The sequence below is a fragment of the Halichoerus grypus genome, chromosome 6 (genome assembly GCF_964656455.1).
Source record: "Halichoerus grypus chromosome 6, mHalGry1.hap1.1, whole genome shotgun sequence".
In the NCBI taxonomy this organism is placed as follows: domain Eukaryota; kingdom Metazoa; phylum Chordata; class Mammalia; order Carnivora; family Phocidae; genus Halichoerus; species Halichoerus grypus.
Genome location: NC_135717.1, coordinates 67,022,647 through 67,042,504, shown reverse-complemented (window position 1 = coordinate 67,042,504; position 19,858 = coordinate 67,022,647). Strand labels below are relative to the sequence as shown.

At 37.0% G+C, this 19,858-nt stretch overlaps 1 protein-coding gene across 3 annotated transcripts in view; it reads left to right on the top strand.

Annotated features, from left to right (window-relative positions):
• The window catches only part of MPP7 (MAGUK p55 scaffold protein 7), a 299,029-nt gene that overhangs the window by 178,611 nt on the left and 100,560 nt on the right, over positions 1-19,858 (top strand). For all 3 annotated transcript variants that reach the window (XM_078075305.1, XM_078075306.1, XM_078075304.1), the window contains exons 4-6: positions 1,552-1,629; positions 4,088-4,168; positions 15,899-16,030. In XM_078075305.1, coding sequence (XP_077931431.1) covers positions 1,552-1,629; positions 4,088-4,168; positions 15,899-16,030 — 291 coding nt within the window. The remainder of the gene's footprint in view (positions 1-1,551; positions 1,630-4,087; positions 4,169-15,898; positions 16,031-19,858) is intronic.

Below are 19,858 nucleotides of genomic sequence, written 5' to 3'. Positions count from 1 at the left end.
ACTCACTGAAGACTATATTACTGATAGTACCGATGACTATATATATATTTTTTTTCTGGTCACTATTATGTAGGGAATACAAACCCATGGTAAGTACCTAATAAGTATGAGCCTCTATATTTACTGTTGCAGGGAAGCAGACGTTGAAACAAGAAAGCTAGATGAGTTGTATGAGCGGCTAAGCTCAGTATTCTATGATAGTGTTTGTTGAGGTGACCTAATTTTTGATAAAGACTCAAGTAAAATTAATTTAGCTCTTAGGTTGGATGGTTTTGTTTTAAATTATACTTTTAATAGTTTCGCACATCAAATCTTGCTCCTTTTATAGCTTGTATTCTTAAAAGTTTGTTTATTACCCTACTGTGATTAATGTTTGAAGGTTCTAAGATTTTAAATAAAAATGTGGCCCTGATAATTCTGGTAATATCATAAGTGTCAAAATTCTTTCCCTGATACTTTGCATTGTGGGCCAGGTTGCCAGAAAGGTAATAGAATCCTGTCTTAGCAATAGCATCTGGCTAATCAAAATAAAATCTATCTTCCAGACTTTTTACAAGAGAGTTTGGTTAGCTTTGAGTCTAATTAAAGAGTCGATTACTTGATACCTATGAGTGTATTACTTGATACCTACTAAAAACTGGAAATTCTGAGGTGTCACTGTTTTTTATATAGAGTGGGGGGTAATTTCTTCAACTATAAATAAGAAGAGGTTCAAATAAGTTTTCAAGTGTAACATTTTAAGGGCACCTGTGTAAGAGCTGAAATGGATAGAACTTAAGAGCCAACAGTTTTGCATTTGTCAAAGCGTCTTGCATTTCTTAACGACAATACTAGATTTTTTAAGAAACTCGGTTTGTCTTATAATGCACTAAAATATATTCTTGCCTTTGTGGTTTTGGGCGGAATGATGGGAAAGGAAGGACCAAGTTATTATTTGATAATATAATTTTACTTGTTTTACAGTACAGAAAATTATGTCAGCAAAACAGTTATGAGTAATGTTTTTATGAGCAATCCCTTTGCTTCTTAGAAGTTTGAATTTGGGGGGGAAAGGTTGACAATTTAGAAAAAAAAAAAAAGCCTAAAAGGAACAGCATGCTGGGAAAAGCATTCCTGGAGCACGCCATGTTCCCGTGTTCTTAGTGGTGATCACATACCAACCTGTCAGGATGGGGCTGCTGGCTTATCACTTTGCTCTAATCATCATTTATGTGTTTAGCAGGAATATAAACTATAACCGATAAAGTATTGGAGCAATAAATTTTAGAAATGACAGATTTTATAAAACTAACATAATTATTCAGGGGAAAAACAAAGGTTTAGCTTTTATGTTCTATTTGATAATAACCCCCCCCCATTGACATCACATTAGAAACACTGGACCATAGATGAATTACACATGCACATTTGTCATCTGTAGGTTTATAGAAACATAGAATTTTTGTTTGAAGGTTTAGTGGATCAGTTTCTATATGCAGTGATAAAAATCTTCAAATATCTCACTGTTTGCTAGCAGGTGAACTTATATTCATTCACTTGTGTTTCTTCCAGATTCATGAAAAACTCCACTACTATGAGAAGCAGAACCCCGTGCCCATCCTCCACGGCGCAGCGGTCTTGGCCGATGATGTAAGTGTGCCTTTCTGAGCTCCCTGGGACGCGGCTTCTTGGGACCCTGCGCCTTCGTGAGCCTGGCCCGGGGCAGAGCTCATCCTGCGCCAGACAGATGCATGCGATCCTAGGAGCGAAAACCAGGAGAAGCTGCAAATGTTTCCCAAAGTCCTGTCATCACGGAGCTTATGCGGATACTATACTGATTTTCATTCACTTTCCTGCTCTAAAAGTTTTGCCTGGACATAACCCCCTCGTTCTACCTTGGTAACTGCGTACCAGAACTTTTAGCCTCTAACTCTCCAGGGAGAGAGAGAAGCTGTCAACTAGTGGAGTTCTGAGAAAGTCACAGGCAGGAGGAATGCTTTGGAGAAATAAAGACAAATGAGATAGGTCTATCGCTGACAGTGCTAAAAAATGACAGATACTAGGATAGGAACGAGGCCTTATGAAATACATAAAAAGACAGGATTGTTTTTAAAATGGGTTATAAAGCATAGTAATGATTTATGGATATCAGACCTCTCCAAATTACCTTCATAACCAAAAAATAAATTTTAGCAGCAGTTGGCATTGATGGAGTAGTTAATTTCCTGTAGCTATAATTTTATTTTCAATCTGGGGGAGGGAACTACCTTGCTGTTAACTTTCAAACTTGGATGAATTGAAAGCACACCTGGATAAACTATAAAGGATGCTAAGCCAGACGAGAAATAGGTCTCGTGTGAAGGCGGGTTTTAGCGATATCCTGTAGCTTATCTGTTGCTTTTTAAATTTTTTGCTCGGTTATGATAAGACAAGCCATCGTTCAGTTTAGTAAAATATCGGGGCCATAGAATAAAAAAAAAAACAACTGACCATCTTCAGAAGTTGATTTTCTTATATATATGTTTTCTATTTTAATTTAGATAATAAAGTGCATGTAATAAATCTCCCAAGTGGTTTGCTATTTGTTTAGTCCTCAGTCTCCCTTCCAGTTTTATCCACAGAGATTAGATTATAGGGATGTTTCGGGTTATGTGTTTAATGAGGAAGCTTACTCCTCTGCCTTAATAGAACCAAACTTTTTGAAGTGAAGGTGAGCAAAGGTATAGAGAGAATTCTAGTAAGCTGCGGTTGGCACTTGAGAAAGTCTTAAAAATCACTTTAAAAACATTTACTATTGAGGGTTTGGGGAAATATTTGTTACTCTCCAATGTGATTGAGGCCCAATCATATTATGACAATACTGCTTTTTAAAAGAATTAGAGACTGTTAGGTAAATAGGGTAAAATGTAGCATTTTCTAATTCATCAGAACAATATATGTAAATTTAAAAAATATTGTTACAAAGTGCGTGGAGAATGCAGAGAGCCTTTTGTGACTTTTTTGAGTTAACAGTTATTTATAATGATTATTTTACCTTGAAAAACAAAAATTTTACCTTGAAAAAGTAAAATCACTTTTTGCAGTGTAACCAATGAATGTATCAGTTTTATCAGGTTTTATTTTTGTGTGTAATTTATATGATGTCCTTCTTTTAGAGAAAAATCTTTTTCCAGAGATAAGAACAATTATTTTTAGCTTGGTAGAAACAATAGGAGCAAAGAGAAATTTCATGCAGTGTTTTAAGAAGGGTTTTTAAATGAAAATATATGTACGTATTTTGAATTCTGTACTGTGTATTTCACAATTGTAATTTCTTTTTCTACTTGGTCTTGCTTTTCTTCTTAGGAAATTATATGATCCTTACTATAGCCTAAAATGGAATAGAGTGTTGATAGGAAGATCTCTTTTGAAGAACATGAGGCGTGTTAAAAGTTCCAACCCTTTCTTTAGCTAGAACCAGCAAATGGGAATTCTTGATCGTTATAGTAGAATTATAGTCAGCATTTCTGTTCCCAGAGTACTTGTCAACCTATTGTAAGTCATTCTATGATTAATCTGGTTTATACTTAACGGATTTTTTTAGTCTGTGTAGGTAAACATAATAAAAGTTTCAGACCATTTGCTCTATTAGAGACATTCTAGTTCTTTTTCCTCCAGCTCTAAACAGCAAGCTACTGTGGGTTTTTGGAAACCTTGTGAATTTCACCACCTCATTCAGAAACTTTTTTTTTTTCTTTTTTTCTTTCTCTTTCTTTCTCTCTCTTTTTTTAAAATAGTGTCAAAGCCTGATCCAATCCTTTTTACAAGTGGTCCTTTGTTTGCATGTAAAAGGCCATTCCTTAAGATGAAGCGCAGGGGTTTGCCCTTATTGCAATAAATCAGAGAAGGTGATCTGGCTGATGGGATTTTTTGAGTTATACTCAGCCAAGATCCTGGGCTGGGATCTGGGCTATCAAGGGCCTGAAAAGAGGAACAATGATTGATGGTCTGTTTTCTTTCATGCTGACTTCTTAATCAGTGGAAAGTGGCAAGATAGATTCTCAGTTGTCACACATGGAGCCACACCATGCTCTTACTAAATGTTCTGTCAATGTGCTGTCCCTTGCAGTTGGCTGAAGAGCTTCAGAACAAGCCATTAAACAGTGAGACCAGAGAGCTGTTGAAACTACTGTCAAAACCCAATGTGAAGGTGAGGACGTGTAATAAATATCTTCCAGAAGGGCCACTTTCTGAGACTTCAGATGAATTTTATTTTGAGCATCAATTTTCAAGTGAATGTATTTTCAAATAGTGTGCAGTATTTTCATAACCCAAATTCCATTAAGGAAAACAAGTTGAGCTTTTGATGATAATGTGACCAACTACAGAATACTGTAATTGGGAAGCTCAGGATTTAAGTCAGTGAATATAATGTCACTTCAAGGTCAGTTTCTTTTTAAACGAAGGTAAGAGTACAGAATACAGAACCTACTAGTGATTTTGTTTAGGCTCATTTTACTTGGCTAGTGAAAGGTATTCCAATATATTTGACAGCTATATCTATTTTTTATAGGATCATTTCAGCTTTCCTCTTTCCCCTCCCTCTTTGTCTTCCCCATCTCCTCTCCCTCTACTGATTCATGTTTTAATATATATTACCATTTTACAGAGAAGAGCAGTTTCCCAGTGTAAAATACCAGTAGGCAGATTCCAATTCTCCTTGCCATTTTTTTATTGAAGAATAGTTGACATAACAATATTGTATTAGTTTCAGGTGTACAACATAGTGATCTGATATTTATATACATTACAAGATGGTCACCACAATTAGTCTAGTTACTATCTGTCACCGTACAAAGTTGTTACAATATTATTGACTATATTATCTCTGTGGTATATTACATTCCTGTGTCTTATTTATTTTATAACCGGAAGATTGTATCTCTTAATCTTCTTCACCTATTTCGCTCCTTCCCTTGCCATTTTTCTTCCAGGTATATCATTTATCTTTCCTCCAAAGGTGCTTGGTCAACAGAAGTCATTTAAAAAATTTCCTGTTAATTCTAAGGTCATTAATGCACTATATCCTATAACCTGTACATTTTGGACTTGATACTGCTGCAATTACATGTGAAGTACTATCCATGAGTCAGAATTACATGTAGATTATGTAATTAAAATGATCAGTTATCTTTTTTTTTTTTAAAAGATTTATTTGAGAGAGTGCAAGTGGGAGGGAGGGGCAGAGGGAGAGGGAGAATCTCAAGCAGACTCCCTGCTGAGTGTGGAGTCCAACATGGGGCTCGATCTCACAACCCTGAGATCATGAGCTGAACTGAAACCAGGAGTTGGATGCTCAACTGACTGAGCCACCCAGGTGCCCCAAAATGATCAGTTATCTTATGATGATTTCTATGAAGCATATGTAGGCTGTCGGATGAATATTTCTGCCTAGGTGCAAAAATTGATTTCTGCCTTCCTTGAAAAATCTCCTTTGCTATAATAGTCTTAAATTGATGGTCACAAAAGATAGTATTAAATAAAAGATGAGGTGAAAACATGTACAAGCTATAATTCCTAATCCTTAGAAGTAAAGTAAATGCTGTCAAGAATAAGTGGATTATAATTAGTAATTTAGAGTAATTGACTTCTACCGGTACAGAGGAGATTGGTTGAATTTTAGTTCTAAAAGAATAAGGATCAGCTTAGAGCAAAATAGTTCCTTGAAATTAAAGACAAAGTATGTAGAAAGGTTAAAGACAAATCTCAGAGTAAGAGATTCATAGGTAGAGAAAGTTCTGAAATGTCTTCATTTGGTCTCAGAGTAACATGTGAAGTTAATATGAACCAAAGAATGGTGAGGTTAGCTGTGAGCAACTTGTTAAACTCCTCGTTGAGAGTGCTATCTTGGTTTGAGTATTAGAAATTGAAGAAGAATGTTCCCGACAAAAAACAACAACATGATTTTGGTATTCTTTTCAAGAGTGTTTGGAATGGAATAGCTAATAAAGAAGAGATTATACTGGATGGAAACTGGTATTTGGCTCGAGAGGGAGGTTATGATTTTAGATGGTATTCAGCACCATTGGATACAACCTTATAATTAAATCCTGGCACTTTGTTACGGTGAAAATACGTTAGACGAATACTTTTTAAATTTTTTATGTTTATATAGCCATGTGATAAGAATGGGTGAGAAGTCAGCATGAAAGATGTATTTTCAGGAAGTGATGTGTGTGAAGTGGGTAGGATTGCAGACGCAAGATGTCTCAGTTGGCAATGGCCGTTTCTAGTTAGCCAGTCCTGGGCGGGGGGAAGAATCTTTCTTCCCTTTATGACCTAACATTTAACATTGCTTTCCTTGAAATCAATTACATTAACTACCATCAATTTGAATTTCACCTTTTTTAGGTAATTACTTTAAGAAGTCATTTAGTAAATGAAAATATTTGCTTTTCTTTTTTTTTTTTTAAAGCAGAAGCAAGGTACAGTAGAATATGACAGGAATACATGAATTATAAGTTGAACTGACAGTTTAAATATGAAAAGCATTACTCCAGGGTGTTAATTTGAATACTGTTTTTTAATTTTTAGTGGAGAAGGGAAGTAATTATTTGCTTGTTAAAGAGGGCTGTTTCATTTAAAATATTTAGTTCACAGTAGTGAAAAGAAACCTGCTTTTCACAGTAGTGAAAAGAAAACTGCACCTCCAAAGTAATAATGATTTTTGTGAACACACACAGATATATACAGCCAAATACATAGCCACTATGAGAAGGATGATACTTGTATCCTACAGACCTGCCGATTCCTTTTTGAAAAGTTTTAAAACTTTCTCTGGTTATTTGTGTCACTAGAGTCAGATCTTCGTTCGTTCTCGAGTGTCCAGTGCCTACTGTGTGCCGGGCCCTGTAGATACAACTTGCAGAAGATCCGTGAAGGTTAATGAAGCTGACAGGAGAAATACAGGGTAAAAGAACACATGAGATACTGTGGAGGGAGCGCCTGGGTGGCTCAGTTGGTTAAATGTCTGAATCTTGGTTTCAGCTCAGGTCATGATCTTGGGGTGGTGGGCATGGAGCCTGCTTGGGATTCTCTCTATTCCTCTCCCTCTGCCCCTCCCCTGGTTCACGCTTTCTCTCTCTCTCTAAAATAAATAGATAAAATCTTAAAAAAAAAAACAAAAAACACCATGGAAATCAGAGGAGGGATGCTAAATCTAAATTTGGGGAGGGAGAAAGGAGTAGGGGAAGGGTTGAAGAAAACTTGCCAGAGGAAGTGGCATATAAATTGAGCCCTGAAGATTGAGTTTGAGGTAACCAAAAGAAGGAATAGGAGAGACGAGGTGGGGTGGGATGTGAAAATATATATATATATTTTAAGATGTATTTATTTTAGGGAGAGAGAGGGTGGGGGGAGGGGCAGGAGGGAGAGAATCTCAAGCAGACTCCCACTGAGCAGTGAGCTGAACTTGGGGCTTGATCTCACAACCCTGAGATTGTGACCTGAGCCAAAATCAAGAGTCAGATGCTTAACCGACTGAGACACCCAGGCGCCTCTGAAAATAGGTATTTTAAATAAGGTGAATAGTATGTGAATCCCCTTAAAGAGAATAACTTGTCCAGTTTGAGGATGAAAATAAGTTCAGTGTGGTTGAACAGTAGCTTGTGGAAGAGGAGGGGGCAGGAGTTCAGAGCTGGACAGGGGATCTTTTGAGTAGGGGGGCCATGTACGTCCTGGTTTGCCCAAGAACAGTCTGGTTTGTGCCTGTAGTTTCAGCATGATTATTAATAGCCTCCTTTCCATTTCAGTTGTTTCCTTCTTTAGAGGATAAATTATAGGGCCACCCTTATTGTGAGCATATTACAAAGTTTGGATTTCATCCTAAGAGCAGTGGAAAGTCATTGAAAGGATTTAAATAGGCAAGTGACACAGTTGCTCTAGCATACAGATTCTTGGAATGGTGGGGTGGTGGTAGGGTGGGAGGAGTGGGTGCTGAGTGGAGGAAGGCCAGCTGGAAGCCTGTGGAAGTAATTCAGGTGAAACATGATTATGGCCTTAGTGAAGGCTGTGAGGGATAGATGGAGTGGGGGATGGGTGGAACTGGACAGAGCTTCAATACATGGTATTGGCACAAGTGGTTAATTATTGGGGAAAAAATAATATAACCAAATATAATGCATATTATGTGTAATATACAATGAATTCCAAATAAATGAAAGATTTGAGTATAAAAAATTGAACCATAATCATGGGATAGAGAAGAAACACAATCTCAGGAACAGATAAACAGACAGACACACATAGGAAAAGTAAAAGAAAATCCATGAATATGGTTAGAAGGAATAATTCATTTATATAAACAGTCTACATTTGTCTTTAATAAAGTGATAATTTATTACTTTGACTTTTACTTTTTACAAAGGGACTTGATAAAGACTTTTGAAAGTAAACAGGAAATTTTTTTGATAATGCATAATTGTATTTGTAATTCAAACTATGGAGAAAGTAGAAGTTCCTATCTTCATTGCTCTGTGAAGATGAACATCATCCCATATGTTTAATGACTTTCTATTTTGTCTGTGAAGTGTGTGTTCATATACCTTTTAGGGACAACTACTGTTCATTGGCTGCATTATTTTTCCTTTTTGCATACAGAAATTTTTTTTTTTTTTTTTTTAAGATTTTATTTATTTATTTGACAGAGACACAGCGAGAGAGGGAACACAGGCAGGGGGAGCGGGAGAGGGAGAAGCGGGCCTCCCGCTGAGCAGGGAGCCCGATGCGGGGCTCGATCCCAGGACCTGGAATCATGACCTGAGCCGAAGGCAGACGCCTAACGACTGAGCCACCCAGGCGCCCCTGCATACAGAAATATTACCTATACATTTTTTCTTTTAAGATTTATTTATTTAGGGGCGCCTGGGTGGCTTAGTCGGTTAGGCATCTGCCTTCGGCTCAGGTCATGATTCCAGGGTCCTGGGATTGAGCTCCGTGTTGGGCTCCTGCCTCTTCCTCTCCCCTCCCCCTGCTTGTGCTCTCTCTCTCTCTTTCTCTCTCAAAAAAAAAAAAAAAATTACTTGAGGGAGAGTGAGGGGGCAGAAGGGGGAGGGAGAGAGAGAATCTCAAGCAGACTCCCTGCTGAGCATGGAGCCCAACTCGGGGCTTTATCCCACAACCCTGAGATCATGACCTGAGCTGAAATCAAGAATTGGACACTTAACCAACTTCGCCACCCAGGCGTGCCTACATTTTTTCCATTATAAATAGAATGCACTATTTTTCTGTTTTGTTTTGTGGATTTTTAACATTTTGATATTTTGTGGACTTGTCTTCGGAGCAATGTAATTGTCTACCTCTAAGAGATAAGTTAGATAACTTTGCTTTTTTTGCTTTTTAAATAGCACTGTAATGCATATCTCTTGTATATTTCAGAATTTTATTGGGCCAGTAAGTTGCTGGTTAAAATATCTGTACATTTAAAATTTTGATAGTGATTGCCAGCTTGTCCTTTGCAACAATCTGGACGGGTCCCCTCAGTGTGCAGTGCCCGCAGGTGTGCATGAGAAGGTCCTTTCCCCCTATGTCCTCAGAAGCCCTGTTTAATTTTCTTTTTCAGTTTTGTTAATCGATCACCACTGGAATATATGTCAACACTTTGTGTATACATCTTGCCACCCTCAAGTCTCCAACAGTTAAGAAATGCTTGTCATTTTGTAACCATTGTCTCACCTGAGGGCTGTCAAAGAGTTAAAGATTACATCCAGTTGTTAAATCTCTGAATCGAGATGCACCTGGGTGGCTCAGTCGGTTAAGTGTCTGACTCTTGGTTTCTGCTCAGGTCATGATCTCAGGGTTGTAGACTGAGCCCTGCTTCGGGCTCTGGGCTCAGTGCAGAGTCTGCTTGAGATTCTCTCTCCCTCTCCCTCCATGCTCACTTGTGCTCTCTCTCAAATAAATAAATAAATAAATATTGACATATAATGTGTTATTTGTTTCAGGGGTACAGGTCTGTGATTCGCCAGTCTTACACAATTACAGTGCTCACCATAGCACATCCCCTCTCCAATGTCCATCACCCAGCCACCCCATCCCTCCCACCCCCCTCCACTCCAGTAACCCTCAGTTTGTTAGTATTTTTTAAAAATCTGTGAATTGATCAGTCAGTCGCCATATCCAAACAATAAGTAATAACTACTCTTATTACTCAATAATGTTTATAAAATCCAGTCTTATTATCCAAATCTTAAAGTCCAGGAAAAGTAATGAAGCATCAAAGAAACAGCAGATGGTGAGAAAAAGGAAGTGGGGTAGTGAGTAGCAGAAGGCCTCAGTAGATGTGATAGGGTGTAGGAGCTTCCTGCAGTGATAGAGTGGAGAAGAGCAATAATGTTCGTGGCCTTTGGGGGAGCTGATGAAAGGATGAGGATCTCTACAGAGACTTTGTTTCTAGGGGAAGCAAAGAGAGTCATTAATAATAAGAACCACTCCTAGGCATCACATGGCCACATTAAAGGCAAATCATCATCTATGAATCATCATTCAGAGGCTCGTTTTTTGATAAAACAGTGAAGTGACATCATCTCTAGAATATGGTATTATAATTTAGGAAGTTGGGGAAAATTTGGTAGGTTTTAAAAAGGCAATAAAATAAAAAGATTTGTTGTAATTTTTCAGCTTTCCAAAACGTGCATTTACCAGAAATTACTCATTGCCTGAGCATGTAGAATGGATGAGACTTCATTTAAGCATGCAAAAGGGAAAAGTGAAGCTTCCTTCTGGAGGAATAAATCAGTGTTACTCATTCTTATGAATTAGATACTTAATTCTGTTGACCTGACAGATACTAAAACATAGAATTGACTCCAGGGGGTCCAAAGCAGTGAAAGTCTGTGCGCCTGATGAGTTATAAGGCCTGGTGTTCAATTTCCTGCATAGTCTTCTGAGCAACAGGTAAACCCATCAGTTCTGATTGGGGTGACTGTGGCATATGGAAATACAATTTTCTTATTTAGGTGTGTTGCCTTTCAAAAGGACAATCTGTATATTGAAGAATAAAGTCATCACAGTTAAAACAGGCAAATAGAATACAAAGTTACTTTTAATTGTCCAAAATAAAAATGTTGCTAACCAAATATATTTGTAAAGCAAAACTATTAAATAATTAGGAACTCAATATCTATGAATATTAAAAATATATTTTGGAATCCAGACATGGAAATGAATACAAAACTAAAGAGGAAAAATACGTAGCTGCTGCTGTTAGTATTGCCTATCAACTATGATAATCATTTTATTATAAAAGATGTTTATTAGTGATCTCTATTAGTCTTATCTATGTGCAAGATAGTTATCATAGATACCCAGATAGTGAACATTTCTGATGTTTTTCATTCAACTCTTTATAGATCCATATCCCATCCACTGACTGTTCCTATCTTCCTGTCTGAAAAACTCTATATACCATTTTTTGTAGTGCAAGTCTCCTGGTGATGAATTTCTTCAACTTTTTTTATGTCTTTAAAAAGTCTTCATTATCCCTTCATTATTAAAAGATACTTTTGCTGGGTATAGAATTTTAGGTTGCCAGTTTTCTTTAAGTATTTAAAAGATGTTGCTCTTTTATCTTGTAGCTTGTATTGTTTCTGATGTGTGTTATCTTTTTAAGCTTTTTTTCTTTGGCTGATTTTAAGATTTTTTCTTTCTCACTGGTTTTAAGCAATTTGGTGTTATTTCTTTTTATGTTTCTTTTGTGCTTGGATATGTTGAACTTCCTGGCCCTAGGGGCTTTTTCTCCCCCCATCAAATTTGGAATATTTTATGCCATATTTCTTCAAATATTTTTTTTAACACCTCTCCTTTGGAGATGCCAATTAGGTGTATATAAGTTGTCGCATAGCTCAATAATGTTCCGTTCGTAATTTTTTACTATATTTTCTCTTTGTGTTGTTTCATTTTAGGTAGTTTATAAATTGCTTTAACTATAAGCGTTAATCTCATTCAGTGTACTTTTTAAAAAATTTCATACATTGTATATTTTGTCTCTAGAAGTTTGATTTGAATCTTTCTTATATATGGCAAGTCTCATTTTCAGTGTTTTCTCTAGCTTTTTAAGCATTTGGAATACAGGTATAGTAATTGTTTTAATTTTCTTGTCTGCAGTCTCTCTCTAATTTCAGGATTTGGTTCTATATAATTCTGTCATCTGTGTAATTTTCAGAGTTTAGTTCTATGGTGTTATGTTGTTCTTCATTATGAGTAGTATTTTCTTCTGTCTTCACATGCCTCATAACTTTCGTCAGTAATTGATTGGCTCTCGGTCATTATGAGTTTTACTTTCTTTGATGCCGGATATTTTCATATTTTTATAGTGATATTCTTGAGTTTTTTTTCTGTTATATAATTAAGTTACAGGGAAATATTTTGGTCCTTCAGAGGCTTGCTTTTAAGCTTTGTTAGGTGAGATCTTAGCATTGTTTAATCTTGGATTAAGTATTTCCTCCTATTAAGACAATATCCTGTGTTAACTGTCCTCAGTGCCTTGTGAATGCCAAACTTTTCCCCTCTGACTGAAGGGAACAGGAGCTATTCCTGCCCTGTGTGAGCTTTGGGGATTGTTCCCTGTAATGCATAGTTTCTTAACCTTGGAACTATTGACATTATGGAGCTTGAAAATTATTGGGGGGAGGGGGTGTGGAGGGCAGGGAACTGCCGTGTATGCTGTCAAATGTTTAGGAGCATCCCTGGCCTCAAACTGGATGGCAGTAGCATCCTCCACACTGTGACAACCCAAAATGTCTCCAGACATTGCCAAATGACTATTGGGGAGTAAAATTGTTCTCAGCTGATAACCACTGCTCTAATCCTTTCTGGTAGTTTTTTTGTATGCATGTGCTTTGGCTGAGGACTCAAAGGGGGACCTCCTGCAGATCTCCAGAGCCCTGTGCCTGTCACCATCTTCTCTTTCATACTCTCTCCTGAGAACTTTAGTTCCTTGACCTCCCGGCATTCCTCACTGTGTTGTCTCAACTTACGGAGACCAGTGGGTTCTGCCTGGGTACCTTCTCCCCCTACACGGCCAGGAAACTCTGGCCTCACAAGGCTCACATTTGTTTCCTGTCTCTCAGTGATCACTGTCCTTAATTGTCTGATGTCCAGTGTCTTCCCAAACCATTGTGCATCTTTTTGATTTTTGTTTTTTTGTTTTTTTAAGTTTTCTGTTTTCTACTTTTTTCAAGTGGGATCCCTATTAACTTCATCTTGGCTCTCATCCTCATTCCTGAATGGTATTTTTGCTGAATACACAATTCTGGGCTGGCTGTTATTTATTTATTTATTTTTTAAAGCACTTACAAGGTATTGAACTGGCTTCTGGTTTCCATTGTGGCTAATCACTCAGCTGTCAGTCATATTTTTTTTCTGATATTTTTAAGATCCTCCTGTCTTTGGTGTTCTGTAGTTTCACTACGATATGTATCTAATCTTGGATTTCTTTTTATTGTTCCTGCTTCCTAATGGATATATTGGGTTTCCTGAATCTTCAGACTCGGTCTCTCATCAGTTGTCAAAAATTTACAACTATTATCTCTTCAGATATTTGTTCATCTTAAGGCTGTTCATTCCTTTGCTCTGAAACTCTTGTCAGATAAAAAAGCGACATTTGTGGCATATGTAACTAACAAAGGCTTGGGTCCAGTATATTATAAAGAATTCTTACATATCAATAAGAAAAAGACAGATAGAATAGAAAACTGTGTGAGGATATTCAGCAGGCATCTCACAAAAAAAGCTATCATTGGTTATAAGAAATATGAAATTTTAATCACAAGGAGACACCACTGCCAGATTGAAACTAGTAATGTAAAATGTTGGGGATCATGGGATATAACTAGAACTCACGGAAGCTGTTGGTAGGAGTAGAACTGGGACAACCACTTTGAAAAATTGTTCATCTTGTATCTAGTAATGTTGAATATACTTAGAAACCCACAACCCAGACTTTTCTCTCTTAAATATACTTGACCTTTGAACAATGCAGGGATTAGGGTCACTGACTCCCTGCATGGTTAGAAATTTGTGTATAAGGAGGGCACGTGTTGTGATGAGCACTGGGTGTTATACACAACTAATGAATCATTGAATACTACATCAGAAACTAATGATGTACTATATGTTGGCTAACCGAACATAATTTAAAAAAAAAAAAGAAAGAAATTTGTGTATAACTTTTGGCTCCCCAAAACTTAACTACGGATAGCCAACTGTTGACTGGAAGCCTTACCAATAGCAAATAGTTGATAACACATATTTTGTATGTTTTTTTTTTTTTATTTATTTTTTATTTTTTTTTAAAGATTTTATTTATTTATTTGAGACAGAGAGAATGAGAGAGAGAGAGCACATGAGAGGGGGGAGGGTCAGAGGGAGAAGCAGGCTCCCTGCCGAGCAGGGAGCCCGATGCGGGACTCGATCCAGGGACTCCAGGATCATGACCTGAGCCGAAGGCAGTCGCTTAACCAACTGAGCCACCCAGGCGCCCACATATTTTGTATGTTATGTGTATTATATACTGTGCTCTTCCGATAAAGTAAATGAGATAAAAGAAAATGTTAAGAAAATTATTAGGAAAAGAAAATACATTTATAAGACTGTGTTGTATTTTTCAAAAAATACCTGTATACAAATGGACTCGTGCTGTTCAAACCCAAGTTGTTCAACAGCCAACTGTACTTAACCCCAATTGTGTGTGTGTGTGCCTGTGCGCACGCACACGCATTAAAAGATGAGAAATATTTATAGCAGCACTATTTATAATAGCCAAGAACTGAAAACATCCTAAATGTTCCTCAAAGGCATAGTGGGCAAAGAAACTGTGAGATATTCATATCTTGGAAAAAAGACCACAGGTGAATGCAGCTGGACCATTGAGAGGCTATTACAGTTCTCCAGGTAAAACACGACAACATCGATGTTTCTGAACTTTTCCTGTAAAAATGGTCTGTTGCTCCTACTCCATTTTGCTCTCGTAGCATGATGGCAGTGATGGACAACACATCCATGAATGAAGACTGGGTGACAGGAGCATTTCCTTTACAAAAACAGGTGGCATCATTTGCCAGCCTCTGGTCTAGAGCTGAGAGAAGACAACACATTTAGGATATATTTTGCAAGTAGATTTAACAGGATATGGATTGGGTGTTGAGGAGTGTACGGTGGAGAAGAGATTTGTTTCAAGGATGATTTCTAGGCTTCTGGCTAGAATAATTTACAGACTGTGGTGGTAGTGATTAGGGAACAAATGAGTTAAAAGTCTAAAACCCACTCTCCTAAAATAGTAGTGACATGTCAAGGTTTGAGAGTTATTTTGGTCACTGGTCTATAATGACAATGTGACAGTGTTTTGTGGAGATTTACCACCATGACAGTCATGACTAGAAAAACTTTCACTATACACAAATTAGTTATCTTATTACACAAAAAAATGAAAAGGTGAGAAAACAAGAAAAGAACGAAAGTTAGTCATTATTGGTCAGTTTTTTGTGTGTTTTCTGCTAACAGGAGGAAGGGAAAAATACAGTTCTCTCAGACTCCTACTGGCTGATCAACAATGTACCTAGAGCCTCATTTTCTAGTAAAAGTAATAACCCCCACCCCATCCCCAGCTGCCACCCTTATAATGATGAACCAGAAAATATACAGGTGAGAAGACTTTTATGCTGATTCTTGTCCTACATTAGTGGCATTGGGGATGGGGATGGCAGCTAAATAGTGCCGCCTTCTCCTGTCCTACGTACTCCTGTTTCTAAGATCCTCCTTTTCAAGTAGTTGTCTATCACCATTGTTATGTCAAAATTATAACACCGATTTGATTTTCTTTATAGTTGGATGTGCTTGGGATTTTATATTTGATTATTTTTTTTCCAAATGTTGACTTTGATAGGCTTTGCTCTCTGTACATGATACTGTGGCTCAGAAGAATTACGATCCTGTATTACCTCCGATGCCTGATGATATTGATGATGAAGAAGACTCTGTAAAAATCATTCGTCTGGTCAAAAATAGAGAACCACTGGTGAGTTGTGGTTTACACTTTGTGCTCAGATATGAGTAGCTATCATGATAAAACCAAATCTTATGGGGACATACCATTTATTCCTCTCTTTGAAACATAATTTTTCTGTGTTGTCAAATTTTAGAGTGTTCATGTCTAAAAAATAATATTTAGAAAAATGAAAAAAAAGCTAAATAAAACGACAAGCATTCTCTTGGTTATACATAGCAATAATTTGTACGATGTGACGTTGACATTTATAAAAGAAAGCATAACATGTGCCAATCACAGCTGATTTAAGATTAAATGGTGCAACTAAAAATAATTGCTTATGGTTTTTCTAGAAAGCTGATTTATTTTAAAGTAGTGAGGAGAAGCTTACCAAATATCTGTTATTTCAAAATGTAAATGTACCCATTTATTTTAGCACCAGAATTTATACAATGTCAGATTACATCAAGCAATTTATGGTGGGCAGAATGATGCCCAGTGATGTCATGTCCTAATCTTCAGAGCCTGTGAGATATTACTTTAAATAGCAAAGGGACTTGTCATGATTTGGTAAGAGTCTTGAGATGGGAAGATTATCCTGGTTTAGATGGTGGGTCTAGTGTCTTCACAAGGGTTTTTACTAAAGTAGAAAGAGAAGGCAGGGAGTCAGAGTTGCAAAAGGAGACGTGATGATTAAAGCAAAGGTTGATGTTGCCATGAGCCAAGGAATGCCAGAAGTTTCTAGAAACTGGAAAAAGCTCAAGGATCAGATTCTCTCCTAGATCCTCCAGAAGGAACACAGCCCTGCTGACACCTTGATTTTAGCCCCAGGACGCTCATTTTGACCCTCCGACTTCCAGAACTGTAAGATAATAAATTTGTGTTGTTTTAAGTCACTACCTTTGTGTGGCGCATTTGTCTCAGCAATAAGATATGAGTACAGAGTATATCCATATTTTGATGAAACTACGTTCAGAAGAAAAATAGATTTTATCATCTAGCAGTTGATTTTAAATGTGTTGTGGCTCATTTTGTCTACTTAAGACATTTTTGTGTTCTTAAAGCAAGCATCAGTGGATAATGCAATATTTGCTGGGCATTATGTGAAGTACTTTACATACATTATATTTAATCCTCATAGTACGTGTCTTTTTCCATTTTTATAGACTAGGAAATGAATGTGCAAAGAAGCAAAGCAACTTACCTAAGTATCACAGCTAATGAGGGGTAGAACTAAGGTCCAAATTTGGCTTTTTACCTTCTAATACTAGTTTTTTCTTCTATACCATATTGTGTCTTTATACTTTTACCTTTTAGGTGGTTTTCATATTTTGCTTTATTTAAGGACAACTTTGGCACCTTGATAAATGCATTGGATACTCTTGCCCAGAAAAATACACAGATAAATTTGCATGTAATATAAGGGAATTTTTGAGCCCCTGAAGCTCATCCGTGGATATCCTAGGACTCCCTGTATTCCTGGCTAAGATTGTTTAATGTAGATTATGAATTTATGCTTTTCATCTGTGGTTATAAACTCGCACTGGTAACCTAAATATCTCTTGGTATTTATTACGAAGGTGACATACTTAGTAAGGCTAGACGGTATGCAGTTGGGATGTAGAAAGGTGTATCTCAGGGCCTATTGCCATAAAGTGACTCCTTCTTGGTGGCTTCTGTGCATCCCTCAGTAAGAAATACGTTTTCTGTTTTGACAAATTCAGGCTCTTAGATAATCGAAAGGCTGACCATCTTGAGGAGGTCAGTAATTCCCTAGTAATCATTTCTTTGATCAGTCACAGTTTTCCCAGGGGCGGCAAGGTTTTGGGTGTGTTGGTTTGGTGAGCTAACATTTAAACCACCATCAGCAACATGTAAGTCCTGAGCCTCTCCTGATCAATAAGATCTTCAGATATACAGTGCAAGAGGAGGGGAAGCACAAAATACCCCAGGATGTTATTTAGGGGGGCAGAAGTACTATGCGTTTAGTTAGCAAGAATAGAAGGAAATGCATGGGAATAAAAATTTCAAGTTTCCCTACGGTTATATGGAGCCTGTGGGGCTATGCAGGTGCTAAGAGGCTAGAAATTGGTTGAATTGTTAGGGTGAGGAGCTTGGGTGACTCTGTCAGTTGAGTATCTAACTTTTGATTTTGGGGTCATAATCTCAGAGTTGTGGAGCTTGCTTGGGATTCTCTCTCTCTCTCCCTCTCTTCCTCTGCCCCCCCCAATTAATTAATTAATTAATTAAAATAAGTTTAAAAATTATTTCTCTTAAGCATGAGAATGTTTTCCAGATTTGTAACATTTGTATATTCTGGGGATATCCTAAATATTTCTTGGAATTGTTCAGTTTTCTTATTCCTGTACCATGGTATAATTTGGCAATTTTGTATGTACTTGGTAGCATTTTCCTTTCTACTTTCCCCTTAAATGATGAAATTTAAAATTTTTAATTTTAAATTAAATTTTTAATTCCATTGCGTTTTTATCCATTATTTTTATTCTGCTTTTTGCCCGTTTTGTTTCTCCATTATTTAAAAGTAAATTAATAATAAAAGTTTTTTCCCCCAAATTTATGCAATTAACTTCTTTAAACTCTAGGTTTATTTTTTTATACTAATATTCCATATATAAGGCAATTTCAAGCAATTTCAAGGACTTTTAAGTTATCTTACTTTAAAAAATTATTTTAGTCACTGGTCCTTTGTCTTCGTAGTGAGCCACAATTTGCATGTTTTTTTGTTCAAGGAGCTGTATTGAAAAAAATAAAAATAAAAACTTCAAATAGAAAACAACATCTACATGGAATGAAGAAATCCCCCAAATTATTTGTTAGGATTCCTGAGAAAAGTATTAAGATTTCAGATGTCATTTCAACCTTGGAATATGAAATCAGGGAAGGCGAATTACTTGTCTTGAATATTAGTTTGACAGTTATTGTAAAGTAGGAGTATTGGATGAATAAACTTAAAGTTTAAAAAATGAACTAGTCAGAAAAGTAGAAAATAGTCATTTTCAACAAGCTTGTCATTTTACATTTGTCAAATCTCATTTGTCATTTTGGAGAGGTTATTGGAAAAAGCCACAACCACCAAAGGGGTAGGGGGTGGGGAGGGAGAAGCAGAAACTGGGAGAAGATTAAGTCTGAGGCATCCTTAGGAGAATGAATCCAAGCAGTTAAGAATCAAATAGTTAAGATGAGGAAAGCCAAGCTGAAATAAAATTCTGGTGATTGGATGGTCAGTAAATTTTTGGCAAATGATTCAGGAGGAAAGGCCAAAAGATTTAGCAATCAATGGGCTAGTTTATCAGTGTTACTTAAGCATGTGATTTTGGGGGCACCTGGGTGGCTCAGCTGGTTAAGCATCTGACTCTTGATTTCAGCTCAGGTCATGGTCTCAGGGTCCTGGGATCGTGCCCCACATCGGCTCTGTGCTTGGGAGGGAGTTTGCTTGAGGAATCTCTCCTTCTCCCTCTGCCCCTCCCCGCACACTCACTCCTGCCACGCACTCACTCTCTCTCAAATAAATAACCTTTTTTTAAAAAATGTAATTTTGTGTGTTAGACTGAGTTATAATGCAGTGCAATGAATGCCAAGCTTGCATTAGATGACCTAAGTGGGAGGCATTATGCTGTCACTTATTTGCTCTATATCCTTGTAGGAACAAGTCACTTAGCCTCTCAACCTGAGGTTCCTTATTAGATAATCAGGAGATATGCCTCTTCAAGAGTGTTTTGAATATCAACTAGTATAATGTATTTGAAATGCTCTGTAAGTTTTTATGCATTATGCACGCATTATATCAGTGTTACACAGAATGATGAGAAGGTAGGACCTCTAGATGACAGTTGTTGA